At 54.9% G+C, this 27,942-nt stretch overlaps 2 protein-coding genes across 17 annotated transcripts in view; one reads left to right on the top strand and one right to left on the bottom strand.

Moving 5' to 3' along the window:
- The first annotated feature begins 13,362 nt into the window (after positions 1 to 13,362).
- On the top strand, positions 13,363 to 27,681 carry SMLR1 (small leucine rich protein 1). The gene is made up of 2 exons (XM_064170258.1): positions 13,363 to 13,495; positions 27,609 to 27,681. Exons 1-2 carry the CDS (start codon positions 13,363 to 13,365, stop codon positions 27,632 to 27,634), a joined length of 159 nt encoding a protein of 52 aa, XP_064026328.1. The 3' UTR covers positions 27,635 to 27,681.
- The window catches only part of EPB41L2 (erythrocyte membrane protein band 4.1 like 2), a 141,924-nt gene continuing 135,475 nt past the window's right edge, over positions 21,494 to 27,942 (bottom strand). For all 16 annotated transcript variants that reach the window (XM_064170237.1, XM_064170256.1, XM_064170248.1 and 13 more), the window contains 2 exons: positions 25,587 to 25,725; positions 21,494 to 22,748 (listed from right to left, as the gene is read on the bottom strand). In XM_064170237.1, coding sequence (XP_064026307.1) covers positions 25,618 to 25,725 — 108 coding nt within the window. In that variant the 3' untranslated portion in view covers positions 21,494 to 22,748; positions 25,587 to 25,617. The remainder of the gene's footprint in view (positions 22,749 to 25,586; positions 25,726 to 27,942) is intronic.

Consider the following 27,942-nt stretch of genomic DNA (forward strand, 5'->3'; position numbering starts at 1 on the left):
AGCTGATGGCTGATCTCTGGAGCTCCCTCCCAGCCTCTAACATTCTGTGATTCTCTCTAAGGCAAAGCAGTGGGTGCCAAAACTTCAGTGAAGTGCAGAGGGAGCTGAGTGATGGCCATGAGAGAGCAGAGCTGTGTGCTGCCCTCCCTTTGCTCACCCAGCTCCTACCAGAGCTCACTGGCAAGTTGTCCTTCTGACCATCTTAAGTGCTCTGGAAGCCAACAGTAAGTAACCAGCAGACTGAGCCCCATGGAGCTCAAAAGCAGCTGTCCACACTGCCTCTTGGTTTGGCACATACTGCAGGAGGAGAGAGAAACTGATAGGAGGTCCTCTGGGACTGGTGTGGCTGCAATGCAGTAGTTGCTGTTCCCATGCCTGTGGTCAAGATTTTGGTGTAGGGATGCTACAAAGTTATGGTTTTCAGCTTCTAACAGCTGGAATCACAGAGTCACAGTGTCAGGGCTGGAAGGGAACTCCAAACCTCAGCCAGGAGAGCTCCTGCCAAAGCAGCAGCAGCCAGAACAGATCACACAGGAACACATTCAGATGGTCCTTCAATATCTCCAGAGAGGGAGACTCCACAGCCCCCCAGGGCAGCCTCTTCCAGGCTTCTGTCACCCTCACAGGGAAAAAATTCCTGCTCCTGTTTCCATGGAACTTCCTCTGCCTCAGCTTCCAGCACTGCCCCTTGCCCTGTCCCTGGCATCACCCAGCAGAGCTGGCTCCAGCCTCTGGCACTCACCTGCACATCTTTATCAACATGACTGAGGGCTCAACAGGGCTCAGGCTCCTCATCTCCAGGCTAAAGAGCCCCAGCACCCTCAGGCTCTCCTGAGGGTTCCACTGCCTTCAGCATCTTTGTGGCTCTGTGCTGGACTCTCTCAAGCAGTTCTATGTCCTTGACCTGAGGGGCCCAGAACTGGACCCAGTACTCCACATCCAGGTTTGTACTGGATCCAGGTCCAGGTGCAGGCAGGTTTTGTAGCCATTCCAGAATGGAACACTGCAGTCAATGCAGATCATAGAATCATAGACTCAGTCAGGGTTGGAAGGGACCACAAGCATCAGCCAGTTCCAAACCCATTCCAGGCTCTCACCACTCTCATGCTGAAGAACTTCAGGGAGAGTTTGCTTTAAAGCCAAGACCTTAACCAAAGAAAAAATTCCACCCCCCAAAAAAACCTAAACCAAATCAACAAAACAATGAGAACAGAACCAAAGGGAAGAAGCAGAGCAGAGTCAAGCAGCTCCTGTTGGCAGTTGCACACATGGGAATGAAGTCCTGCCATAGCTTGGGAGCGTTTTGCACTCAGAGGTGGCAGAGCAGGCTGCTGCCGCCGGGCACACTGCCAGAGCTCTGCGATTCACTGCCAGCTCCTTTGCGTGGCAGTGGAAAGCTCTGCTGGTGGTTGAAAGCAATATGCACGTCGTGTGGGAGCTGGGCCAAAGCAAGGCAGGGCAGAAGGCTGCAGCAGCAGCTCTGTTCACCATTCTCCTCCATTCTCAGCATGTCATCCCCGAGGCGTTTAGCAGAGCGGTTGTGCTCTCCCCGCTGGGCAGCTGCAGCGCAGGCAGGGGATGCTCCATCGGTGAATGTTCATGGGACAGGAGCAGTGAGGAGCGAATTCCTCTCCTTCCAGAGGGAGCCAAACCCCATCTTGTCCCTGGACTGCAACCAGAAAACTTGGCACCTTCTGGGGAAAGCTGAACCTGCAGCACAGAAAGGCAGAGCCCACTCTGCAGTTTGCTGTGTGGGCATTGCACAGCAGTCACAGTTGTCGAGGGATGTTTTCTTGGCATGTCCCTTGGAGTTAAAGGTAAAGCCTAAAGGATCCCTCTGTGAGATCTCAGCTGGCTCCTGATCTAGCAGTGAAGTGCAAACCTAGCACTGTGAGCTCATCTCGGCCTTGATGGTCCCTCCAGTGGCAGGAGTTTAATCCACGAAAGATTACTGAGCCACCTGAAGTCTGCACTGGAAGCTGAGAGCACCCAAGGAGGCAGCTGTGAGGCTGTGTGCAGAACTGGAGTGGGAGGCTTCACTGCCATTCTGTAACCTCCTCTGCAGCTCAGCCAGGCCCAGCCATGCTTCCTCCCCATCTACAGTCACAGAAACTTGGAACTATTGACTTTGGAAGAGACCTTGGAGCTTATCCAGTGCAGCACTCCCCCAGAGCTCACAGCCCCACCACTGCTGCCAACCACTGCCACTCAACCACCTTCCTCAGCACCACATCCATGCAGCTCTGAAACCCCTCCAGGAAAGGGGACTGCAGCAGCTCCCTGGGCAGCTTGTGCCAGTGCCTGACTGCTTTTGCAGCAAAGAAATTGTTCCTCATCTCCACCTACCCCTCCCCTGGCACAATTTTCTCTCCTTCTGTCACTTAGGGAGCAGAGCCCAAACTCCACCTCACTGCAGCCTCCTCTTAGGGAGCTGCAGAGAGCAATGAGCTCTGCCCTCAGCCTCTTCTCCACCTAATCCCCCCCACCTCCTTCAGCTGCTCCTCCCCAGCCCTGTTCTCCAGACCCTTCCCCAGCTTGGGTGCCTGTGAGAGGGCAGAGTTGTGTGTGATAAGAGCCGGGGGGAGCAGGGCTTGCAGCTCTGCGCATGGGCAGCAGGGAAGGAAAGATGGGACGGAGCAGATTCCCAAATGCAGGAGGAGTTTGGTTCTGCCTGGCTCAGAATCCCGGGATGCACTGGGCACACCTGGCAGAGCTCTGGACACATGCACACTGAGCGCACGGCAGAGGAGTCGAGCGGCACAGATGCGCACGGCGCTGCCGCGGCTGCGTCTGGGGACGCCTGCCCTGAGCCGGCGGCACCCAGCCCTGCCAGCTGCACACGCCGGGAGGCCTGCAGCCAGGGGCATGGGGCGAGCACAGCCTGCCCTCTGACCCACGGAGCTGCTGGCACTGCTCCTCCTGGCTTAGCACTGCAGTTTCTGCCTGGGGCTGCAGCAGGTGAGCCACAGGTATCGTGCATAGGCCTCCCTCCTGATGGTTTGCCTGCCTAAGCTATAATGAAAGCATTGAGTCTGCACCCAGAGCAGGTACCCACGTGTGAGAGTGTTCCCTGCTCCCCAAGAACTCACTGGAGCAGTGCCCTTCTCTGGGCCTGCTCCAGCCCCTCAACAGCCTTCGTGGAGCAAGGGTCCCAGATCTGAACCCAGTACTCAAGGAGTGCCCTCAGCAGTGCTGAGCAGAGGGAGACAGTCCCTTCCCTAGACTTGTTGGCCACACTACTGCTGATCCAGGCCAAGATGCCCTTGGAGCTGTTGACACCTGGGCACTGCTGGCTCATCTTCAGCCATCAATCAACACTCCCAGGCCCTTCTCCACCAGGCTGTTCCCAGCCACTCTGCCCCAGCCTGCACGGTTCGTGGCACTGCTGTGGCCCAGGTGCAGCACTCAGCACTTAGCCTTGTTGAATCCCATACCTCAGCCCATGGATCCAGCCTGTCCAGGCCCCTCTGCAGAGCCTTCCTCCCCCGCTCAGACACCACAGCCACCCAGCTGCACACAGTCCTGCAGCCTTAGTCAGGATGCACTCCGTCAGCCAAGGTGACAGCCCAGGTCTGTTGCTGCAGGACAGGGATCACTAATCCCAGCATTCCCAAGAAGTGCTGGAGTCCCCAGCCCACTATCAGTGCTTTGCACAGCACTTGGAGACCCTTCCAAAGCCCTGCTACCACCTGGAAGGTGGTGGTGCCTACACAGGCACTGCAGGAAGAGAGGAGAACACAGCTCCATGGTGCGGGTGAGTGCTGCGCATCGTCCCAGCACCCTGCCTGCAGGCTGCCCCTGTGACCCCCTGCCTGAGGAGGAGCCCTGGGTGATGGCTGCTGTAGGGAGCCACTGAGACTGCTCACACAGCCAGCTGGGAGTGCAAACAGAGACTGGCAGCAAGGCGACCCCAGCACGGGATTGGCAGACAGAGCTGCAGAGGGGATGGGGGAGAAAAACCACCCAGAACCCCCCCACACGTTTCTATTTGCTGAGGTCTCTGCAGCCTTCCAGCCCAGCAGAGAAGCAGCTTGCTGCAAAGATAAGGACAGAGGAGTGCAGCTCTGCAGCAGCCCTGTTGGCCCTGCAGTGCACACAAGGAAGCTGCCCAGACGCTGCAGGCTGCTCAGCCCTCTCCAGATCCCGGCACGCACCCCGCAGCTGCACAGCAGCACGGCACAGGGGAGGCCACGGAGGCACAGCACCCCTGGCATGTGCTGGCCAGCAGGCTGAGCAGCTACCACATACTGACAGGGCAGGGAACACTGCCTAGGGACACCCACCCAGTACCTCAGAACCACAGCATCACAGAATGGATCAGGCTGGAAGGGATCTCAGAGATCATCTCCTCCAACCCCCCTGCCATGGCCAGGGACACCTCTCAGCCAGATTCTGCTGCTCCAGGCCTCATCCAACCTGGCCTCCAACACCCCCAGGGAGGAGACAGCCACAGCCTCCCCGGGTATCCCATTCCAGAGTCACAGTATCCCAGTATCCCAGTATCACAGTATCACAGTATCACAGTATCACAGTGTCACAGTATCACCAAGGTTGGAAGAGACCTCACAGATCATCAAGTCCAACCCTTTAGCACAGAGCTCAAGGCCAGACCATGGCACCAAGTGCCACGTCCAGTCCTGCCTTGAACAGCTCCAGGGACGGCGACTCCACCACCTCCCCGGGCAGCCCATTCCAGTGTCCAATGACTCTCTCAGGGAAGAACTTTCTCCTCACCTCCAGCCTAAATCTCCCCTGGCACAGCCTGAGGCTGTGTCCTCTTGTTCTGGTGCTGGCCACCTGAGAGAAGAGAGCAACCTCCTCCTGGCCACAACCTCCCCTCAGGTAGTCTCACCACCCTCCTACTGCAGAACTTCTTGCCCTGTCCAATCATCCAGACCATGGCACTAAGTGCCCCAGCCAGGCTTGGCTTCAACACCTCCAGGGTTCTTGTTGTAAAAAACTTCCTCCTGACATCCATCCTGAACCTGCCCTGGCACAGCTTGAGGCTGTGTCCCCTTCTTCTGTTGCTGGGTGCCTGGCAGCAGAGCCCAACCCCACCTGGCTACAGCCTCCCTGCAGGCAGCTGCAGACAGCAATGAGCTCTGCCCTGAGCCTCCTCTGCTGCAGGCTGCACACCCCCAGCTCCCTCAGCCTCTCCTCACAGGGCTGTGCTCCAGGCCCCTTCCCAGCCTTGCTGCCCTTCTCTCAACACCTTCCAGCACCTCAACATCTTTATGCAATGGAGGAGCCCAGAACTGGACACAGCACTCAAGGTGTGGCCTGAGCAGTGCTGAGCACAGGGGCAGAAGAACCTCCCTTGTCCTGCTGCCCACACTGCTCCTGAGCCAGCCCAGGATGCCATTGGCTCTGCTGCCCACCTGGGCACTGCTGCCTCAGCTTCAGCTCCTCTCTCCCAGCACCCCCAGCTCCCTTTCCTCCTGTCTGCTCTCAGCCACTCTGGCCCCAGCCTGTAGTGCTGCTTGGGGTTGTTGTGGCCAAAGTGCAGAACCCTGCACTTGGCCTTGTTCAGTCTCATCCCCTTGGCCTCTGCCCACCCATGCAGCCTGGCCAGGTCCCTCTGCAGGGCTCTCCTACCATCCACAGCTCCACAGCTGCTCCTAGCTTGGTGCCATCTGCAAACTCACTGATGCTGGACTCAATCCCCTGGCCCAGATCATCAATAAGGTGGGATAGGTTGGACTGGATGATCTTGGAGGTCTCTTTCAACTTGGTTGATTCTATGATTCTGATTCTTCCTCAGCTCCAGTCTAACCCTGCTCTGCCTCAGCTCCAAACTATTCCCCCTTGGCCTGGCTGTAGTCACCCTGATGGGAAGTCCCTCTGCAGCCTTCCTGCAGGGTCCCTTCAGGAGCCAGCAGGCAGCAGCTGAGTGCTGCTCTGTGTTCTTACCCTTTTCAACCCCTGGGAACCAAGGTTAGCTTGAGGGCACACTGTGAGTTGGAGCCCTCAGTACATTAAATGCATCTGCAGCTCTTCCTGCCCACCCTTTTCATTTGATCTTGGCTCTTCTGGCTTCTACTCCTCCAAAGGGCCAAGTACCCAAATAGAGACCAGAAATCTCTGCAAGGGCAGCCCCAGGCCAAGCTTGGTGGACAAGGGTGAACTAAACTAATCCCTTTGTAAGTCCCTCCCTGGAGGGAAGCAGGGAGACTCCCATTCTCCTTGTGGAGGGCAAGGGGGCAAACAGTTAACATTTCATGTGGCTGTAGCAGGAGTCACTGAACACTAACACATCCCATTACTGCCTGAGGAGTCCTGAGAGCGATCAAGGCTGAGTGGTGAGTGGTGAGAATTCCTTGGAGAGCAGGAGAGGCTGCTTGGCAGTGGTGGAGCCCTGGAGCAGGCTGCCCAGGGAGGTTGTGGTGTCCACTCTAGAGTCTTTCAAAAGCCACCTGGACATGTTCCTGTGCCACTTGAACTAGGTGAGCCTGCTTTGGCAGAGGAGTTGGGCTCCAGGCTCTCCAGAGAGCCCTTCCAACCCCTGTGATGCTGCAGGGTTTGGTGGTGCAAAACCAGACCCTGAGACCTCGAGAACAACAGGGTAAAGAACTGCTAAAGCTGAGCTCTCTGTTAGGCAGACAAATGGCATCACTGCCAAAGGGAGACAGGGGCAGGATGGCTCAGCTGCTGGTACACAGAGCCTGAGCTGGCAGAGCCATCCTGGCTGCTGCAGGGGCACAGAGTCTTACAGACCTCTGAGGTGCCCACACAAACCCACAAGAAGCATTTCTGTGGCTTCTGCTTGAGCTGCAAATCAGTGTCTCTGGGCATGGCAACAGCAAGAGGCCATAAAGGGAAGGAAGGACCCAAAAAGGCATCTTTTTTTTTTAGGGATTCTTAATTTTTCCTGCAAGAGTGGCCAGGGACTGGCACAGGCTGCCCAGGGAGGTGCTGGAGCTGGCCAAGAAAGGTGTGGCCATGGCACCTGGGGACATAGGATCATGGAATGGGCTGGGTTGGAAGGGACCTCCAAAGCTCATCCAGTTCAACCCCTCTGCAGTCAGCAGGGACATCTCCACTGGACCAGGCTGCCCAGAGCCCTGTCCAGCCTCACCTTGAATATCTCCAAGGATGGGGCCACAACTACCTCCCAGGGCAACCTGTAGCAGTGCTCCAGCAGCCTCCTGGTGCAGAACTTGTTCCTCACATCCAATCTCAATCTGCTCTGCTCTCATTTCAAACCACTGTTGCTTGTCCTGTACCTGCAGGCCTTAGGGAGCAGTCCCTCTGCAGCCCTCTTGTAGCCCCTCCAGGTACTGGCAGGCTGCCCTAAGGTCGCCTTGGAGCCTTCTCCTCTCCAGGCTGAACACTCCCAGCTCCCTCAGCCTCTCCTTGTAGCAGAGGTTCTGCAGCCCTCTGATCATTTTTGTGTCCCTCTTCTGGACCCACTCCTCAGGTCCATGTCCTTCCATGGTGTCCTAGGCTGATGGTTGGAGTCAATAACCTTCGAGGTCTTTTCCAGATGAAACAATTCCACCCTCCTATGACTCTGATTCCTTATTCAGGGAAACAAATGCAGCTGCTGCTTTCTCAAAACACTGCTTGAAGGTCCCAAGGCAGAACATTGCCAGCAACTCTTCCAACTCACCACACACTGCAGGGGGAAAGCCTCTGACAGAGCTGCATGTGGAACTCATCATCTGTTGATGCCAGAGTGAGGGCTGAGCATGAGGTTCTGTGGGTCTGCTGCAGTGTAAGGAAGAGCACCAAGGAGTGTCTGGGAGAGACAGACCCAAAAGCTCATCTCACGCCAGCAGATGGCTGCAACTCGTTACTGCCTCCATGCACAGCATGGAGAGTGCAAAGACAACTCAGCATTTGCCAGGGCTCCAGAGCAGAGCATGCTGAGTGCTGCTGCCTTTGACTTCAGCTCCCACGGCAGGAGGAGATGAGTGCCAAGCGGCACTGACCCAGCCGCAGCTCCTGCTCATGGCGCCAGGGAAGCTGAGCGCTGCTCTCAGAGATCCTCTCTCCGTGGATCTCTCATCCACTGGCAGAGGATGTAGCTGTGCCCACAACACTGCTGAGCACTGCTTGCTAACCTACCACAGCACGGGTGGCTCCGTGGCCAAGTGGAGACCAGACACGAGTGGTGCCCCTCAGGGGTCGGTGCTGGCACCACTGCTGCTCCACATCTCTGCTGGGGACATGGGCAGTGGGACTGGGGCACCCTCAGCAAGTCTGCAGATGACACCAAGCTGTGTGCTGTGGGTGACAGTGCTGCAGGGAAGGACTCATCCAGAGGGGCCTGGACAGGCTGCAGAGCTGGGCCCAAGGCCAAGAGCAAGGTCCTGCAGCTGGGTCAGGACAACCCCAAGCACAAATCCAAGCTGGGCAGAGAATGGCTGAGAGTTGCCCTGCAGAGAAGGCCTTGGGGGTGTCAGCTGGTGCCAAAGTGCCCAGGAGCCAGCACTGGTCACTGGCAGCCCAGAGCCAGCTGTGTGCTGGCTGCAGCCAGAGCACAGGGAGGGGATTCTGCCCCTCTGCTCTGCTCAGCCCTCACCTGCAGCACTGCCTCCAGCTCTGGGATTCAGGTGTAGGGAGGGGCTCTGTAGCACTGGGCTGTGCCAGGCATCAGCCTCCTCCTCTCCACACTGCACACCCCCAGCTCCCTCAGCTGCTCCTCCCCAGCCCTGCTCTCCAGAGCCTTCCCCAGCTTTGTTGCCCTTCTCTGGACCTGCTCCAGCTCCTCAATGTCCTTCTTGGATTGGGGGCTCCAAATCTGACCCCAGGGCTCAAGGTGGCCTCCCCAGTGCTTATTCATTTCACCTCTGCTAGCTTTTGCAAAGCCTTAAGCTCAGTAGGGAGGGGAGCAGAAGCCTCTGATGCTCACAGCAGCACTCAGCTGCTGCAGCCTAGTTAGAGGTAAGGAAAATAAAGGCAAGGCAGGAAGAACACAAAGATTGTTGAAGCAGATAGGAGCTGGAATACAAATCAGCTCCTTAGCATGATTTATGCAGAACAGCTCTTACTTTGGGAAGCAGAGCAGAAGTTTGTCTGATAAAGGCAACCACAGCCTCAGTGCACTCAGGTGTCCTAAGGCACTCCAATTAATCACACACAAAGTGCTCATTAACAAGTAATCACTTTATCAGTAGAGCAGGATTAATGAACTAGCAACTGCTGCAGGGCTCCTCAGCCTCAGAGCCACAGGGCAGTCACTGCTGAGTGCTTCTGAGTGCTTCGTGGCTTGGGTCAGAAGCAGGGTGGGCAGCAGGGACAGGAGGTGCCCATGCCCCTGTGCTCACCACTGCCCAGGCCACCCCTCCAGTGCTGTGCTCAGCTCTGGGCCCCTCACTGCAGGAAGGACACTGAGGGGCTGCAGCCTGTCCAGAGCAGGGCAGTGAGGCTGGAGAAGGGCCTGGAGCAGCTGGGGGTGAGGAGGGGCTGAGGGAGCTGGGGGTGTGCAGGTGCAGAAGAGGAGGCTGAGGGCAGAGCTCATTGCTGTCTGCAGCTCCCTGCAGGGAGGTTGGGGCGAGGAGGGGGCAGCCTCTGCTGCTTGGTGGCAAGAGACAGAAGCAGAGGCAATGGTTCCAAGCTGCCCCAGGGGAGGCTCAGGAAATATCTCTGCACTGGAAGGGTTCTCAAACCTTGTCACAGGCTGCCCAGGGCAGAGCTGCAGTGCCCATCCCTGGGGGTGTGCCAGCAGTGTGGAGCTGGTGCTCAGGGACATGGTTTGATGTTGGCCCTGCACTGGGTCAGGGGTTGGGCTGGATGAGCTTGCAGGGCTCTGCCACCCAGCTGTTTTCTGTGACTTGGCAGCAGAGCCATCTCCATGGTGGAAGAGGCTCCTTCCTAAGCAGCTCCTCACCACCACCCCTCTGTGGCTGTGGTGGAGGGTTGCAAAGTCCTCTTGCAAAGCCCTCATTTATACAAAATTATGGCTCAAAAGGTCATCCATCGAGGAGCCAAAACATTGCCTTCGTCTGCCTGTGTGAGGGCAGCCGCTGTCCCAGCAGCCGTCACAGCCCCTGGGAAGATTCCTCCCCAGAGGGGCAGAAACTGCAAACATGAGCCATTGTTTTGGAACAAAAGGCCTTGGTTCTCAGGCTTTGTGAGCACCCTACACACACCTGCTGGGGGCTGGCCCCTGGGTGGCACCGCAGGTTGTTTGGGTGAAAATGAGCCAATGTGTGAACTAATTATAGCTTTGAACCAATCTGCATTGTTCGCCTATGCTCGCCCGAGTTGGGCTACCACACCTCTTCTGGGCGTTATAAGGGATGCTGCATCTGCCTTAACTGAGCACCCTTCGGGGTCTGCCCTTGCTCACTCACTCACACACGCACGCATTGGCGCAGCCGGGCGCTCGCTCGGCATTCGCATCGCATCGCATGGCATCGCATGGCACCGCATGGCACCGCATGGCACCGCATGGCACCGCATCGCACCGCATCGCACCGCATCGCATTGCACCGCACCGCATCGCACCGCACCGCACTGCACAGCATGGCACCGCATCGCACCGCATCGCACAGCATCGCATCGCATCGCATGGCACCGCATCGCATCGCATGGCACCGCATCGCACCGCATCGCACCGCATCGCACCGCATCGCATTGCATCGCATCGCATCGCACCGCACTGCACCGCATTGCACCGCATCGCATCGCATGGCATCGCATGGCACCGCATCGCATCGCATCGCATCGCACCGCATCGCACCGCACCACACCGCATCGCACCGCATCGCACCGCACCGCACCGCATCGCATCGCATGGCATCGCATGGCATCGCACCGCATTGCATCGCATCGCATCGCATGGCATCGCACCGCACCGCATCGCACCGCATCGCACCGCACCGCACCGCACCGCACCGCATCGCACCGCACCGCATCGCACCGCACCGCACCGCACCGCATCGCACCGCACCGCATCGCACCGCATCGCACCGCATCGCACCGCACGGCATCGCACCGCATCGCATCGCACCGCATCGCACCGCATCGCACCGCACCGCATCGCACCGCATCGCATCGCATGGCATTGCATGGCATCGCACCGCATTGCATCGCATCACACCGCATCGCACCGCATCGCATCACACCGCACCACATCGCATCGCACCGCACCGCATCGCATCGCATCGTCGAAGCCGCAGGCGGCTGGGGCCAGCACGGGTGCAGGCAGCGCTGCCATCCTCGCCCGCCTTCGGGAGCAATGCCCAGCTTGGCCCCGACCTGCAGGAGCTCGGACAGCACCTCCTGATCCACGGTGTTTAGAACTTTTCAGAGCTGGATTCGGGCAGTGAGTAACTGAAACTTGATCTAAGGACTGAGTGATCTCTCAGAGCCTTCCAGTGGAACTCCATCTCAAGCCACAGACTCTCTTCATAAATCCCCTTCAAGCTTGTTGCCAAAAGGTCATTCTGGGTTTGAATTCACAACCACAGACGAAGAACTAGGTGGGGTAGTCACAAACAAGTGTGGGGGAGGGGATCCCTAGTGTTTATAGTAACAAATCATTGACTTTCTTTCAAACTCGGCCTCACATTCCATTCCCCACACCCAAACTCCCCTCCGTGACAGTGGCCTGCTGGCTGTGCCAGCATCCTCCTGGGGGGTGCCCTCACAACAAACTCCATCAGAAAATGGATCCAGTTTAAAAATCATCTTTCCCTCAAGGGCCAGGAGCAGCTTCTGCAGCCTGTCAGCTGGATCAATAACCTGGATCCAGTTTCCAGCTGAAGACACAAATGCTTGTAGTAGGAAAGCAGCACAGCAGAAAATGGGCAGAGTGGAAATTGATGTGAAGTCACCACCCTTGAGAAGTGCAGATGGTCAAAGGCTTGATGCTGATGAGGAGAGCACAGCAGTCAGGCTGTGGGAGCTGGGAAGTGCTCACCAAGCCACTTCCCATCATCTACCAACTGTCCCAGCTGAGAGGAGACTGGCAAGGCCATGGAGCAGGGCATCCTGAGTGCCACTGTGCAGGGCAAGCAGGGCATCAGGCCAGCCAGCCTGGGCTCATGAGGGGCAGGGCCTGCTTGACCAGCCTGACCTCCTTCCACACCAAGGTGCTGCTGAGTGGCTGAGGGATGGGCTGTGGTGGTGTTCACCTGCACTTCTGCAGAGCCTTTGGCACTGTGTCCCACAGCAGCCCTCTGCAGGACCTGGCTGTTGATGGCTGGGCTGGGTGGAGGCTTTGCTGGGATAGGCACTGGCTGGATGGGCCCAGAGCCTGCTGGGGAATGGACTTAAATCCAGCTGGTGACAGTCACCATGGTGTCCCCAGGGCTCAGTGCTGGGCCTCTTCTCTTTAGTGTCTATCAGTGAGCTAGGTGAAGGGTCTGAGGCACCCTCGAGTTTGCAGGTGCACTAAGCTGGGAGGCAGTGCTGATCTGCCAGAGGGCAGGGAGGCTCTGGAGAGGCACTTGGACAGGTTGCATCCATGGGCTGAGGCCAACTGCATGAGGTTCAACAAGGCCAAGGGCTGGGTCCTGCACTTGGATCACAGCAACCTCATGAATGCTCCAGAGTTGGGGCACAGTGGCAGGGGACTGCTCAGCAGGGAAAGACCAGCAGGAGCAGGGCAGGGATTCTGTCCTGCTGGTGAGTCCTGGGGTCAGTTTTGGGTCCTTATGCCAAGAAGGACATTGAGGAGCTGGAGCAGGTCCAGAGAAGGGCAACAAAGCTGGGGAAGGGTCTGGAGAACAGGGCTGGGGAGGAGCAGCTGAGGGAGCTGGGGGTGTGCAGTGTGGGGGAGGCTGAGGGCAGAGCTCAGTGCTCTCTGCAGCTCCCTGAAGGGAGGCTGGAATGAGGTGGGGGTTGAGCTCTGCTCCCCAGTAACCAGTGATAGGGTGAGAGGAAATGGCCTCAAGTTGTACCAGGAGAGGTTTAGTTTGGACATTAGAAGAAACATCTTCACTGAAAGGATTCTCAAACCCTGGAACAGGCTGCCCAGGGGGTGGTGCAGTTCTCATCCCTGCAGACACTCGAGATCAGATGTGATGGGGGCCTGAGCACCTGCCTGGAGCTGCCTCTCCTCACCACAGAGGGGGTGGACAAGGAGACCTGCGAGGGTCCCTTCCTACCTGATGCATTCTGTGGTTCTGGGATCTAGCCAGGAGGTGCTCATGGTCCAGAAGGGCTGCCCAGAGCTGCCACGGGGCAGTGAGCCCTGCCCAGCCCAAGGTGCCAAAGCTGCAGGTGACTTCAGTTGACTGTCCTGGACTCCGTGGTTGGGTAACTTTGCCAGTGGACTCCAGTCCCACGGGAGTCACAGCCTAACAAACAAACCAGAGTCCAGAGGAGATAGCAGCCTGAGCAAAGGGCAGAGAGTGGCTGCACCCGGGGAGACCTGCAGGCTGCTGCTCAGCACAGCTGCCAGCAGGGAGGATGACCCTGAGCTATGTGTTCTCAGTGTTCCTGAAGGAGCTGCCTGGCTACGTGCTCTTTGCTGGGATCTTCATGCCTGTGACTTTACTCCTGCTGCTGCTCATTGCCTACCTCAGGACCAAACTGTCAGAAGGTGAGTCAGGGTTTGGGGCAGACAAAAGTGCTCATTCAGCAGCCTGCCCTGTGCTGGTGCCATTAATTAACATGAAGAGAACTGTGTCCAGTCCTGGGCTCCTCCATTGCAGAGAGATGTTGAGGTGCTGGAAGGTGTTTGGAGCAGGGCAGCAAGGCTGGGGAGGGGCCTGGAGCACAGCCCTGTGAGGAGAGGCTGAGGGAGCTGGGGGTGTGCAGCCTGCAGCAGAAGAGGCTCAGGGCAGAGCTCATTGCTAGTTGCAGCTGCCTGCAGGGAGGCTGTAGCCAGGTGGGGTTGGGCTCTGCTGCCAGGCAGCCAGCAACAGAAGAAGGGGACACAGTCTCAAGCTGTGCCAGGGCAGGTTCAGGCTGGATGTTAGGAGGAAGTTCTTCACAACAAGAACCCTGGAGGTGTTGCAGCCAAGCCTGGCTGGGGCACTTAGTGCCATGGTCTGGTTGGTTGGCCAGGGCTGGGTGCCAGGCTAGGCTGGGCTGGGTGAGCTTGGAGCTCTCTTCCAACCTGGTTGATTCTGTGATTCTATGACCATAAGTGTTGGAAAGCCAGGCTGGATGGAGCTGGAGCAGCCTGTGCTGGTGGGAGGTGTCCCTGCCCATGGCAGCAGGGCTGGAACTGGAGGCTCCTTACAGACCTTGGTAAGAGCTGCATGAAGCTGTGCTGCGTTTTACAGCAGGCTCTGCTGGAGAAAGGTGGCAGGAACTTGCCTAGAGATTGGATTCAGGTCTCAGCTGAGGCCCCCAGTTTCACACAGAACAAGATTTCCCTTGCTCTGCTGCAGAGAGGCAGGCAGCACGGAGAGCAGAGCAGGCAGGGTAAAGTCCAGCTCATTGCCCTCTGCGCTTTCGCTGGGAGCAGGGAGCAGGGAGCAGGGAGCAGCAGCTGCGCTGCAGCAGGAGGTCACTGAGCGCACAGCTGCCTGCGCCCAGGGCACCTGCTCTGGCTCGGGGCGGCCGGGAGCTGCCCTGGTCTGACAGCTGCTTATTCGCACGCAAGAAGCCTGTCCTCAGGCAGAACCACAGCAAGGAGCCGGTGCAGAGTCAGGGCAGCACATCTGGGCGCTGCAGCCCGATGAGCGCACAGAGGAGGCGCAGGGCCAGGGGCAGAGCCGGCAGGGGAGCCCTGAGCACTGCGTGCCCAGTCTGGCCGGGGTGAGCTCTCTGCCCTCCGGGCTCGGGGCCCAGCTGCAGCAGCAAACTCTGCTCTTAGGTGAGGTTTCCAGCTGCCAAGGTCAGTCCTGATGGATGTTCAAAACAGAGTCCCCAGCCAAAGCCCTTCTGAAACACCTCCTGGCACTGTGCCAGGCTTGCTCCCCAGAGCAGCTGCCTCTGGAGCCTTTTCTCCGTTGGCAGTGCCAGGGGAGCCAAGATGACATCCCAGATGCTTCTTGGCACACCTTGGTGAGAACCCAGCCTGGGACAATGCTGTATGGCTGCAGCAGCTCCTCCATGAGCTGGAAGGCAGGGAATGGTTCAGCAGGCAGCCACTCACCCAGAGCTGCCCCAGGCTGTGCCAGCCCAAGGCAAGGGCAGATTTGCCCACCGGAGCAAGGCCAGGGAGGAGACCTCAGCTAGGTGCCAGATGAAGCACTGCAGTTTGTACACTGAGCTCACTCTCCTGAAATCCTGCACACTGGGCACTTGAGCACAGTGCTGGCAGTGAGGAAGGCCTCAAGGATCCAGAAACATGGAATAGATTCACTCCCTGCCCTGTACAGCATCTCCAGCAGATCAAGGGAGGTTCTCCTCCCTCTCTACTCTGCCCTGCTGAGACCTCATCTTGAGCACTGCCTTCACTTTTGGGCTCCCCAGCTCAAGAGGGACAGGGATCTGCTGGAGTGGAGGGCTGGGAGGATGATGAGGGGAGTGGGGCACTGCCTGATGAGGAGAGGCTGAGGGGCCTGGGGCTGCTTAGTCTGGAGAAGAGAAGACTGAGAGGGGATTGGATCAATGTTTATAACTACCTGAGGGCTGGGGGACAGGAAGGGGGGGACAGGCTCTGCTCACTGCTCCCTGGGATAGGACAAGCAGCAGTGGATGGAAGCTGCAGCACAGGAGGTTCCAGCTCAACACAAGGGGGAACTTCTTGCCTGGAAGGGTCCCAGAGCCCTGGCACAGGCTGCCCAGAGAGGCTGTGGAGTCTCCTTCTCTGGAGCCTTTCCAGGCCTGTCTGGATGTGTTCCTGTGTGGCCTGAGCTAGGTCCTGCTCTGGCAGGGGGGTTGGAGTTGATGAGCTCTTTGGGTCCCTTCCAACCCCGGACATGCTGTGAGCCTGAGATCTGTGATCTGTGATCCAGGCACTTAAGCTCCAGGCTCTAATGGAGCTGTTGCCATACAACTGGACACCAGAAGCTACCTTCAGGCTGCTCAGACTCAGATATTTCCTGCTGGAGATGTGCTTGCAGATGCTGGATTCATCACCAAGGAGGCCTGCTCCACAAACCCAGCTCTGCCTGCAGGTAGAAATCATCCTTAGAGCAAGTTGCTGACCTGACTAACATACAACAGCCAGAAAGTGGTATGGTGCCAGCAGATCAGAGTGGCACTGCTGAGAGGGGCAGGAGGGCTCAGTACTGAAAGGGCTGCCTTGAAAAATGTTGAAAGGGAAGCTGCAGAAATGACTGCATCAGGCTTTGGCCAGAAGTGGCAGCTGGAGATCAGTCAGCATGGAACTGCACTGAGGTGGAGCTGAGCCCATTGGAATGGGCTGCCTGGGGAGCTGCTGGAGTCCCCATCCCTGGAGGGCTTTCAGAGCTGCATGGATGTGGTGCTGAGGGAGGTGGCTGAGAGGCAGTGGTTGGCAGCAGTGGTGGGGCTGTGAGCTCTGGGGGAGTATTGGACTGGATAATCTCCAAGGTCTCTTCTAACCTCAACAGTTGTATGATTCCACAAGTCTAAGTAGCTGGAGGAGTAACTTGCCAAAGGAATATTGCTCCTGTGCTTCTCTTTCACCACTGAGAGAATGCCTGAATGGAAGCATCTGGCTGCTCAGCACCCCATGGAGGAGTCTCAGTTTGCAGCCCCCAGGTGTTCTGGCTGGGACTCAAAAGGCTGTCAGATGAATTCCTCTCTATTTAATACTTCATGAATCTCAGTCCCAGCTCTGCCTCTGCTTGATTTGAGACTGTCAGTGTCCAGTCTACCACAACCTCCAGCCAGCTCCACAAAGCATCCCAGCAGCTTTTCCTGTTGAGGCAAGTGGAGCCAGCTTAAGACCATCAGGTGAGCAAAGGGACTCACCACAGCTCAGCCTGGGGGCAGAGCCCTTTAGATGCCAACCCTCCCTCCCTGACAGAACCTCAGGGGTCCTGCAGGCTTTCAGTGTCTGTTTCATAGAATCAGAGAATCAGCCAAGCTGGAAAAGACTTCTAAGATATCAAGCCCAACCTTCCACCCAGCACCTGTGACTGCTGGACCATGCCCCCCAGGCCACAGCTAGTCATCTTCTGAACACCTCCAGAGTGACTCCATCACCTCCCTCTGCAGCCTGTTCCATGCCTCACCAACTCTTAGAGCTCTTAGAGTAACACAAAGATTGCATGACTGAAGCAAGGCTGCTTTGGTTCATTGTTTCTGTGCCACCAGGGGCAGGCTCCATGTCAAAACATCAAACCCCACCTCAAGGTTCCTCACAAAGACATCTGAAGCCAACAGCCGAAGCAGCAGAGGTTTCTCATCAGAGCCAGCAACAAGGGAAGCTAAACCCTTGTGACAGTGTTTGCTTCTAACTGGGGGGGTTTGCTTCTAACTGGGCCCCTCCCCCCCCCGGTTCTCCAAATACTCTCCAAGCCTTGGACACCACCACCCTGAGGATCCTTCTCCTGTCTGGGGAGGGGCTGCTTGCCAGGGCTTGCAGCAATAGGCCCAGGGCAATGGTTTGGAACTGGAGCAGTGCAGATTCAGGTTGGGCAGCAGAAGTTCTGCACAGGGAGGGTGGAACAAGTTGCACAGGGATGTGGTGGAGGCTCCATCCCTGGGGGACATTTAAGATAAGACTTGATGTGGCCCTGGGCAGCCTGACCTAGTGGGAGATGTCCCTGCTACCTGCAGGGACAGTGGACAAGATGACCTTCAAGGGTCCCTGCCAAGCCAGTGTGCCCCTGGGATCTGTTTGCACCACAGGCAGCATTGGGAGGACCAGGGCAGTTTGAAGCTCTCCTGCCCCTGCTGCAGTAAACCAGAATGGGAGCAGCCAGGACGCGCTCAGTGCTCTCCTTGCCATTGCTTAAGGATTTCATCCTGGCTGAAGGCTGCTGGGGGCAGATAAGGTCAGGGTATTTCTGAGTCTACCAACAGAGTGTGTCAGTGCTGCACTGGTCAGAGGCCCAGGCCCAGTTTCACACTCTGAAGACTTCTGGGATCATAAGCAAAGTGATCCTGAGGTGCTGCTTAGGCAGCTTCACTGTACTGAGTTCTTACTGACATCTGCCAGCTCCTTGCCTTTGTGCAGGTGCTCTGCAGGAGCCAGCATGGCTCAGATCCTCATGGATTTGTATGCTCTTGGGTTTATGTTTCAGCTGATCAGGAACTGGCCATGGAACAAGACTCCAGAAAGGTCCTCCTGCATTACTGTGGCCAGTGGCAGAAGCCCAGGAGAGCTGGAGGGAAAGAGAAGAAGCACAAGCACTGAAGGACATCTAAGAGTCATGTCAGGAGGCAAGCTCAGCAGGTCTGAAAAGAACCAACTGCAGATAAACACCAGAGGGGACCAAAAGGGAGAGGGGAAATCAGTGCTGCGATGTGCAAGCAGAGCAGCTGCTGCTGCCCGAGAAGGGCTCCCAACAGTTCTGCTTCCTGACACCAAGCCAAGGGAGCAGAACTTCAGCTCAGGGGGCGCCAGACACCTCCTGCAGTGTGCTCTGCCAGCTCCCCACAGCCACACAAGGCTTGGGGCACACACCTTGCTCACCAGCCCCTCCTTGCCCTGCTGGGCTGTGCGAGGAGGGCAGCCTCCCCCCACTGCAGGGGCACCGAGACCCAGGGAACTGAGCAAGGGAAGGGCAGCTGCTGGCTCTGCTCAGCTTGTAGGCTTGCAGGGGGCTCTGGGTTTGCTTCCATGCTCTGCACCGGGCATGGAAGCAAAACGTAACAGTAAAGGAAACAAAAGGTGTGCTCTGTGCTGCCTGAGACCACAGCAAATGCCCAAGCTGTGACAGGATTCAGTGTTCTGTAAGCCAGAGACTGGTGCAGTGAGGGCAGATGGATGATTGGCTCAACATGGCAACAAACAGGGGCCTGCATCTGGGCCAGGCCAACCCCAGGCTTAGCGTGGAGCGGGTGAGGGAGCTGGGAGCTGGCAGCAGAGCAGCCTGAGGGCTGCCCTCAGTGCTGTGCTAAAGATGTGCAGGGCAGTGTGGGCAGGACACAGCCAGGCTCTGCCCAGGGGTGGCCAAGGGCAGCACGAGGGGCACTGGGGGCAAGCTGGAGCAGAGGAGGTGCCACGGGAACAGGAGGGGAAACTTTGTCAGTGTGAGAGCAAGAAAACACTGGAGCAGGCTGCCCAGGGAGGCTGTGGAGCCTCCTTCCGTGGGGACTTTGAACACCTACTTGTATGTGTTGCTGTGTGCCCTGCCCTGGGTGATGCTGCTCTGGCACGGGCTTGGACTCAATCTCCAGAGGTCCCTTGCCAATGCCTAACCCTGGGTTAGGGGTTAGGATTAGGGTTTAGGGTTATGGGTTAGGGTTCCCAGGGACTGGCACAGGCTGCCCAGGGAGATGGTGGAGTCACCATCCCTGGAAGTGTTTAAAAGCCATTCAGAGGTGGTGCTTGGGATACAGCTTAGTGGTGGAGTAGGGTTAATGGTTGGAGTGGGTGATCTTGGAGATCCTTTCCAAGTGAAGCCATTCCATGGTTCTGCGCTGCAGATATTAAACCAGTAACAACCAAACCTCATCATAACCAGAGAGTGTTCCAGAATCTGCTACTCTTGACTGTCTTCAGCACTGATCACACTTGGGGCTTGCATTTTTTCTGCCTGGCATTGGTTGTTTAATTAGCAGAGTTTTAACCAATGTAGTGAGAGCTGTGCACAAGCAACACTGACCTGAAAGCACTACTGAACAGAAGGCTCTGGTTAATGTTTGAAGAGAGACAGCCCTGAAGGAAAGTGTCTTTGGCTTACAGTGTCTTATACTTGCACTTTTAAGGATCAAATACATCTGCGTTCAAGGCCAGTATGGATCCAGCGCCAAGTAACACACCAGAGCGGCCCAAGCCAACAAGGATTTGAAGCACCAACACTTAACACTTTCCTCCCCTCAAACGAGTTCTGCCTCCCTCCCAACAACAGCTGGAGGACTTCATAGAGCTCTTCCTCACGCACTTCTGTTTGACAAACCCATTCAGACACTCTCCCAAAGGCCTGGACCTCCACTTACACCTCCCAGACTCGCCACCTCCTCAGCAGCCTCCCTGCCCATGCTGTGCTGTGGCTGGGGCAGGGTTCTCCCCTTGCTGAGGGGCAGAACGTCTCTGGTGCTGGAGGGAAGAGCAAGATCACTGCTGCTGTGCTGGGTGTCACTGTGTGCACACGGAGATCACTGTCTGGGTTACTGCTGCTTTAAGTTACCCAAACCAGGAGGCCAACACCCAGGAACTTCTGCTACGCAAGCATGCTGCCAGGTGAGAACAGCGCCAGCAGAAGTGATAAAGGAGGCAGCGAGCAGCAGTATGGGTTGTGTCCCGAAGATCACCGTGCAGCCCAGCTCAGAGCAGCAGAACCTCCTGCAGACTGAGGGCATATTACCTCCTGCTGTGCATCTGAAGGCTGCTTCTCTGCAGCACGGACACCAGGCTGCTGATTGGAACGTGCCTAAAGCCACTGATGGTGTTCAGAACCAGAAGACTGTGCCACCCCTCTGGCAACCCTGCAGATTTCTTGTACCAAATCCTTGCTTTGCAAGGTTCTATGGCCTCTGGAACTGCAGTTATCACAGTATCACAGTATCAGAGTATCATCAGGGTTGGAAGAGACCTCACAGATCATCAAGTCCAACCCTTTACCACAGAGCTCAAGGCCAGACCATGGCACCAAGTGCCACGTCCAGTCCTGCCTTGAACAGCTCCAGGGACGGCGACTCCACCACCTCCCCGGGCAGCCCATTCCAGTGCCCAATGACTCTCTCAGGGAAGAACTTTCTCCTCACCTCCAGCCTAAATCTCCCCTGGTGCAGCCTGAGGCTGTGTCCTCTTGTTCTGGTGCTGGCCACCTGAGAGAAGAGAGCAACCTCCTCCTGGCCACAACCTCCCCTCAGGTAGTTGCAGACAGCAATAAGGTCTGCCCTGAGCCTCCTCTTCTCCAGGCTAACCAATCCCAGCTCCCTCAGCCTCTCCTCGTAGGGCTGTGCTCAAGGCCTCTCCCCAGCCTCGTTGCCCTTCTCTGGACACGCTCAAGCATCTCAATGTCCCTCCTGAACTGGGGGGCCCAGAACTGAACACAGTACTCAAGGTGTGGTCTGAGCAGTGCAGAGTACAGGGGCAGAATGACCTCCCTGCTCCTGCTGGCCACACCATTCCTGATGCAGGCCAGGATGCCACTGGCTCTCTTGGCCACCTGGGCACACTGCTGGCTCATGTTCAGGTGGGTATCAATCAGCACCCCCAGATCCCTCTCTGTCTGGCTGCTCTCAGCCACTCTGACCCCAGCCTGTATCTCTGCATGGGGTTGCTGTGGCCAAAGTGCAGCACCCTGCACTTGGAGCTATTGAAGCCATCCCCTTGGACTCTGCCCATCTGTCCAGGGGGTCAAGGTCCTGCTGCAGAGCCCTTCTGCCCTCCAACCCAGCCACATCTGCCCCCAGCTTGGTGTCATCTGCACACTTGCTGATGACTGACTCCATGCCCTCATCCAGATCATCTATGAAGATGTTAAAGAGGATGGGGCCCAGCACAGATCCCTGAGGGACACCACTAGTGACTGGCTCTCACAACTGCCTTGCCCACCTTCGACATCTTCCAAGTTGATACCTGAGTACTAAAAGGTCATACAGAGAATAAACAACTTTATTTTAGAACAGAATTACAGAAAGCAAAATATCACTTAATACAATTTCAAGCTGCTATAAATCTAATTTGGCATTTTAACTATACACAGAGTCAACAGCAAAAAAACCCAGACCCAAACAGCCCCCTCCCCACAAGAGCAAAGTAACAGTAAAATCCCAGATAATTACCAGGGTTTCTCAGTGGCAGTCTCAAGGGATGGTGCTGCCTGCTTACTTTCTAGAGCCTGCTGGCCAGTATCCTAACCCCCTGCATGGACCAGCAGGCCAAGCCTCTGCCAGGTGCCCTCACTGAGCAACAGGGCAGCTCGGACCTGCAGACAGCTTTCATGGGAGCATTCTACAGTGGGTTCAAGGAATGGAAGTGCTCAAGTTTAGACACAGTAAGAAAAGAAAGCACTAAGGTTTTAAGCTGCCTAGGTCACCTCTTAGAAGAAGAGAAGGAGACTGCTTTGCCTGCCTCCTTCCCTTCCCTGGAATGCTGCAGACAGCAAAAGGTCTGCAAGGAGTTGAGCATTGGCACCCAAGTGCAAAGAGAACACAGTGCTCAGTCAGAAGAAACTTGTCTGCAGCTCCTTCTCCTGCCTGCCGCTCCCCTCTGCTCCACAGAGGAAGGAGGCTAAGTGCAGAAAGAGTTACAGAGAGAGCAGTATAAAATTGACCCAAAGAAGTACAAGTTCTGTTTGTTTCTGTTTCAAAACGCCAGGAAGTGTTTTTATAAAACTCTTAGTTCTGTGATAGCAAAGATTTACCTGAATCACCTGAAAAAATAACAACCACCAGAGGATCTCTAAGTTCCTCCAGCCAGAGACTTCACTTGAAATACTTAGGACAAAAGCCTCTCTACCTCTAAATTAGTCAAGATCCCCTTCCTGCACAGCTACCACGTGCTCCAGTGAACAGTGCCTGCCAGGCTCCTTTTGGTTGGTGTATTGGTGCTGTCCACTTTCATACAGCTAAGAATCAGCTCCACAAATCCCAGTATTTGTGCAGGAGAAGATCATGCCCTCCAACTGCATCGGATAAAAAACAACTCTAAGAAGGTTAACAAGTGGTTATTGGGGGGGGGGGAAAGGAGAAAGGTTGTAAGGGAGAATAGAGCAAAGCTGTAAAACTGGAGTTTGGTGTTGGCATTGAAGGCTGAACAGCTGCAGATGGCTGCCAGGCCTGGGGAGCTGGGTGGAGTGGTGATGGCTTGGAATGGTTACAGTTCTTCACGGGCAGTGTTGCTTTTACTTCTGAAAGAAAAAGGAGAGGGACAATTAGAGAGGCATTCCTAAAGGACACAAGGAGAGAGTCCAACAGGCACTTTCCCCACGTTTGTTCTTCGTAGGAAGTGACCTTAGGCAGGAACCACGAAACACAATTGAGTGAAGCCCACTTCAGTCACTGAGACATAGAGCCACTAAGGCTGGAAAAGGCCTTGAAGATCACCAGGTCCAGCCATAACCCAGCCACCCTGACCGCTGAGCTGTGTCCTGAAGCACCACTTGTACAGCTCCTTGAACACCTCCAGGGACAGGGACTCCAGCCCCTCCCTGGGCAGCCTGTGCCAGTCCCTGACCACTCCTGCAGCAAAGACATTTTTCTAAATGTCCAACTCAGACCTCCCCTGGCCCAACTGAGCCATTTCTTCCTCTTGCCAGATCCCTTCTTGTCTTGTCACTGGTTACTAGGGAGGAGAGACCAACTGCCACCACACTCCAGCCTCCTGGAGCAATGAGGTCTCCCTTCAGCCTCCTCTTCTGCAGCCTAACCAACACCAGCTCCCTCAGCCTCTCCTCATACGATGCCCTCCAAAGCCCTCACTGTCCTCGCTGCTCCTCCCTGGATGCCCTCCAGCACCTCGGTATCTTCCCTACACTGCTGTGCCCAGAACTGCACCCAGGGCTCCTGCAGCAATTCAGTTTCTGTGAATGCTTTCCTTCCCGCAGTGACTTTTCTCCCTCCCCCACCTTCTCAGGGTGCTTTAGCAGTCACCTCTTGCACAGTCTACTGAAAACTGCAATCCACAATCTAGAGCATAAATAAATAAAACCAAAGGGTATTTGATGACTTAAGAACCCCTCAGAGTGCTGAGTCTGTCACTTCTATGGCAGAAAACAAGTCCACACAAGCAGCACTGCCCCAGTCCCTGGGGCAGAGCTTTCATCCCCTCATGAGTAACTGCTCAAAACCTGTGCCATGACTCCAGTGCCTGAATGCCCTGTCCAGAGCCATGTCTGCAGTCCCACCTGCCCTTCACTTTCTGCTGCAGGAGGACACAGGGCCCCAGGTGGTCCCAGCTGCAGGCAGATGTTCAAGGCAGTTCAGGTGGCCTGGGTTTAGAGATCTCAGTTGCCCTGTTAGGGCATCAAAGCTGGGAAAGGGTCTGGAGAACAGGGCTGGGGAGGAGCAGCTGAGGGTGTGCAGTGTGGAGAAGGGCAGGCTGAGGGCAGAGCTCATTGCTCTCTGCAGCTCCCTGAAAGGAGGCTGCAGTGAGGTAGGGGTTGGGCTCTTCTGCCTACTATCAGGTGATAGAAGTAGAGGAAGTGTCCTGACATTGTGCCAGGGTGTGCTAGTTTGAGCACACAGCTCACAGGGGAGGATTAGGTTGGATATGATCTGCAGGAGTGGTCAGGGATTGAAACAGGCTGCCCAGAGAGGTAGAGTCCATCCCTGGAGGTGTTGAAGAAACCCCTGACCATGGCACCTGGGGACATAGCTTAATGGCCATGGTGGGGTCGGTTGACAGCTGGACTCAGTGATCCAGCCCAAACAATTCCATGGTTCTGTGACTTTTTAAGTGACAGGCATCAGCAGACCAACAAGTCAGCAGGCCTCAAATCCAAGAGCAGCATGGTGACATGTCTTCATATTAGTTCTCTTTTATCATCTCATAAACATTTCAGCCCAAAAGCTAAAGAGGACTCAGCCAAACCATCTGACACTCTCTGACACACTGCGAGCACCGTTCCACAGCTGTGTGCTCCATAAGGAAACCTGCAGGAAAGCAGTTTTGCCTCTTGAGATGTGTCAGAACCATCTCTGCTTTTCTAGCTAAGCACAGACACAGCAGCAGCAGCAAAGGTGTCTCCCAACAAAGGCTTAAAACACTGCTTTCAAAAGTTCAATTTTTAATCTCTCCCACTGCTATTTAACTATTCCAAACAAGTCAATCATCAACCAAGTTCAAAACCTCTGAAGCTTCAGTTTGAGGATATCAAGCAGTGTGAGGAGCAAAGGAAGCCTGAAGCTCCACTGATCTCTAAACCAGCAGCGTGTAACCAGTGCCCCAGCAATTTACTGAGTGATCTTTCTGTTGGATCCACCAAGCAGAGTAGGTCTGAGGGGTCTTCTTTCCCCTTTATGAAATGAGAGCTTACTAAACTGACCTGCTTTCAAATACCTCTTTCAACTGGTAAGAGGCTTTAAAGCTTGAGTTTGCAATGCATTTGCCTCCTTGCCTGAGAGAGTGATAAAAGGTTAAGTATTTCTTTGTGTTTAAGGATTAAGAATTAGTTGACTCAATTAAAATGTGCAAGTGTTCACTGCTGGGAATGGCACACAGCACATGCAAGATGTAAGGCAAGGCTGCAACTGGACAGGAAAATGGGACACATCCTTCATGCTCTGCTGAAATAGCCCAGAAGCCCTCCAACATAAATGATAACTTGATATAATAAACAACAGAAACTGCAACTTGATATAATAAACAATATAAACTACAACTGGACATAAACAATATAAACTACAACTCTCATGGCAGAGGGTTGGAGCAGATGACCTCTGAGATCCCCTCCAACCTAAGCCATTCTACGACTGACCAAGCACTGCAGGCTATGCCATGAGAGCACTGTGGCAAAAATGAGACATATACACAGGAACATCTGCAGTGAAAATCAACATCAAACTGGATAGAAGATAAAAAAATCTTAGAGCAGGAGTCCTCTGCAAGTGCCTGTTTGGAGTCACCATGCTGTGGCAGCAGGTATCATCCTGCACTCTTCAAGCTTTTCATTGCAGAGTGCAACAGAAAACTGCTGCTCCATTTTCCTCTGTGAAATGTATCTTTGTACATATTTATATAGGCTTACCTAAAATCACTGCTTGAGGGCATTTTGTATTTTACTCTTCATCTTCCTCAGCAAGTTCAGTTTCTTTGTGCACCACCACTCTTGTCACAGACATGTCTGGGTGCTGTTCTTTGGCTTCTTTTATTGCCTGTGCCAGGGCCTGTAAATGTGTTTGAAAGATGTAACTCAGCAACAGCAAGAGGACATTCATGTGGGGCCACAGAACAAGGGAGCAGCACTGGAAGTTCTGGTATAGTTGTTCAGAACAAAGGATTCCTAAAGCCTGGAAAGGCTCAGGGTAAAAACCAAACCAACAAAAACTAATAACAACAATGGGAAAAAAACCCAAACATATGAAAAAACAACCAACCCAAACCAACCAAACCAACCCAAACCAACCCAAACCAACCAAACAAGAAACCAAGCCAGAAAAAAACCCAACCCAAGCCAAAACAAAGCCCCAACCCAAACCAATAAACCAAGCCAAAACAAAACCCCAACCTGAACCAATAAACCAAGCCAAAACAAAACCCCAACCCAAACCAATAAACCAAGCCAGAACAAAATCTCAACTAAAACCAACGAACCAAACAAAAACAAAACCCCAACCCAAACCAATAAACCAAACAAAAACAAAACCCCAACCTGAACCAATAAACCAAGCCAGAACAAAACCTCAACCCAAACCAATAAACCAAGCCAGAACAAAACCCCAACCTGAACCAATAAACCAAACAAAACCAAAACCCCAACCCAAACCAATAAACCAAGCCAGAACAAAACCTCAACCCAAACTAATAAACCAAGCCAGAACAAAGCCCCAACCCAAACCAATAAACCAAGCCAGAACAAAAACCTGACCCAAAGAAACCCCTCCCCAAAACCAACCAATCCCCCCAAACACAAAATCCAACCATAAGACCCCAGCCAAACTACTGTGTTAAAAATGTACCCCAAATTTCCAGTAGATAACTATCCATAACATTACTCTGGAGCTTACCTAGCCCATTCCAGGGGGCAAAAAGCATTCTTACACCTCAGGGGGTTTGGCACTTACACAACAGCTCTAGCAAATAGAGGCTTAAGAAGAATGCACACTACAGAATGTTAAGATCATGGTACTGAAGCTCTGGGGGAAGAGCAGCACAAAAATGTCTCTCTCAGTACTAGAATCTCCCTTTTCTCCTCTCACCAGGTCAGGAGATCTTCCCTGGCTTAACTCAGGGAAATGCCAATGTAATTACTGCTGTTTCTTACAATCTCTCCTCCACATTTCAAGAACTGAGGGATGTAGCAATGCAAAGAGCTGGCAGTTAGGCTGCATGGTTCCTGCAGGGCCCTGTCCTGGTCTATTCTATACAAGCCTTTACAGGCAACCACAGAAAAGCACCTTCCAAGGCAGAACAGGAGAAAGAGCACTTGGGACCTGTTATTTCCTCCCCAGTCTCAATGTGGTCTCAGTCAGCTGTGTTACTGTTGGAAACCAACATATGACAAAAAAGAGAAGAAACTGGGAGGCATTCTGAGGCAGCAGCAACCTCCCTGCTCACATTAGGATCAGCCACAACTGAAAACAACAATACACTAGGGGCAGGGAAAGTACAGTGCAACACAGAGGTTTATATTCATGTAGCAAAGTGAGGGCTGCACAGAATCACAGAAGGCTTTGGGCTGGAAGGGACTACAGAGATCACCTGCTCCACCCACCCTGCCTCCTGACTACAGCTTGCTCAGGGCCTCATCCAGCCTGGCCTTGAACACCTGCAGGGAGCAGGCATCCACAGCCTCCCTGGGTAGCCTGTGCCAGTGTCTCAACACCCTCATATGGAAGAGCTTCTTCCTCAGCTCCAGTTAACTCTGCTCTGCCTCAGGTTCAAACCATTTTCCCTTGTCCTGTCTCTAGACACCCACATGAAAAGTCTCTCCACAGCTCTCCTGTAGCCCCCTTCAGGTATTGGGAGGCAGCTCTAAGTCCTTCCAGAGTCTTCTCCAGGCTGAACAAGCCCAGCCCCCTCATCCAGTCCATGTATTGTATTTCCTAAGCCACAGGTGGGAGAAGAAATCACTAACTGAAGAGAGCCTGGAAATCCCAGCAGCAGCTACCTGAACAGTTACAGGGTACTGCATTTGACAGCCTAGGAAGGAACTAAGCACAGGAGGTCAGAGAGCATGAGCATGCCTACAATGCCGAGGGCTGCTGAAGCATTCATCCCAACCATTCCTCACTGGCTCCTCCTCCACAGCAGGCCAAGTGCAAGCTCTGCAGTGCGAGTGAGGATTTAAAAGGAAGTGGCTGTTAAGATTTAAACATTGGTGTTTGTAATCAAGCCCTGAACAGTGACACCGACTGAAGCCTCTGTGAAGTTACAGGAAGCAG

The sequence above is a fragment of the Pogoniulus pusillus genome, chromosome 33 (genome assembly GCF_015220805.1).
Source record: "Pogoniulus pusillus isolate bPogPus1 chromosome 33, bPogPus1.pri, whole genome shotgun sequence".
Lineage (NCBI taxonomy): Eukaryota > Metazoa > Chordata > Aves > Piciformes > Lybiidae > Pogoniulus > Pogoniulus pusillus.

Bases quoted from the DNA above. Each gene is read 5' to 3' on its own strand.
- SMLR1 (XM_064170258.1), top strand. From the start codon at position 13,363: ATGACCCTGAGCTATGTGTTCTCAGTGTTCCTGAAGGAGCTGCCTGGC. The intron at 13,496-27,608 runs GTGAGTCAGGGT...GTATTTCCTAAG, and splicing joins CAGGACCAAACTGTCAGAAG to CCACAGGTGGGAGAAGAAAT.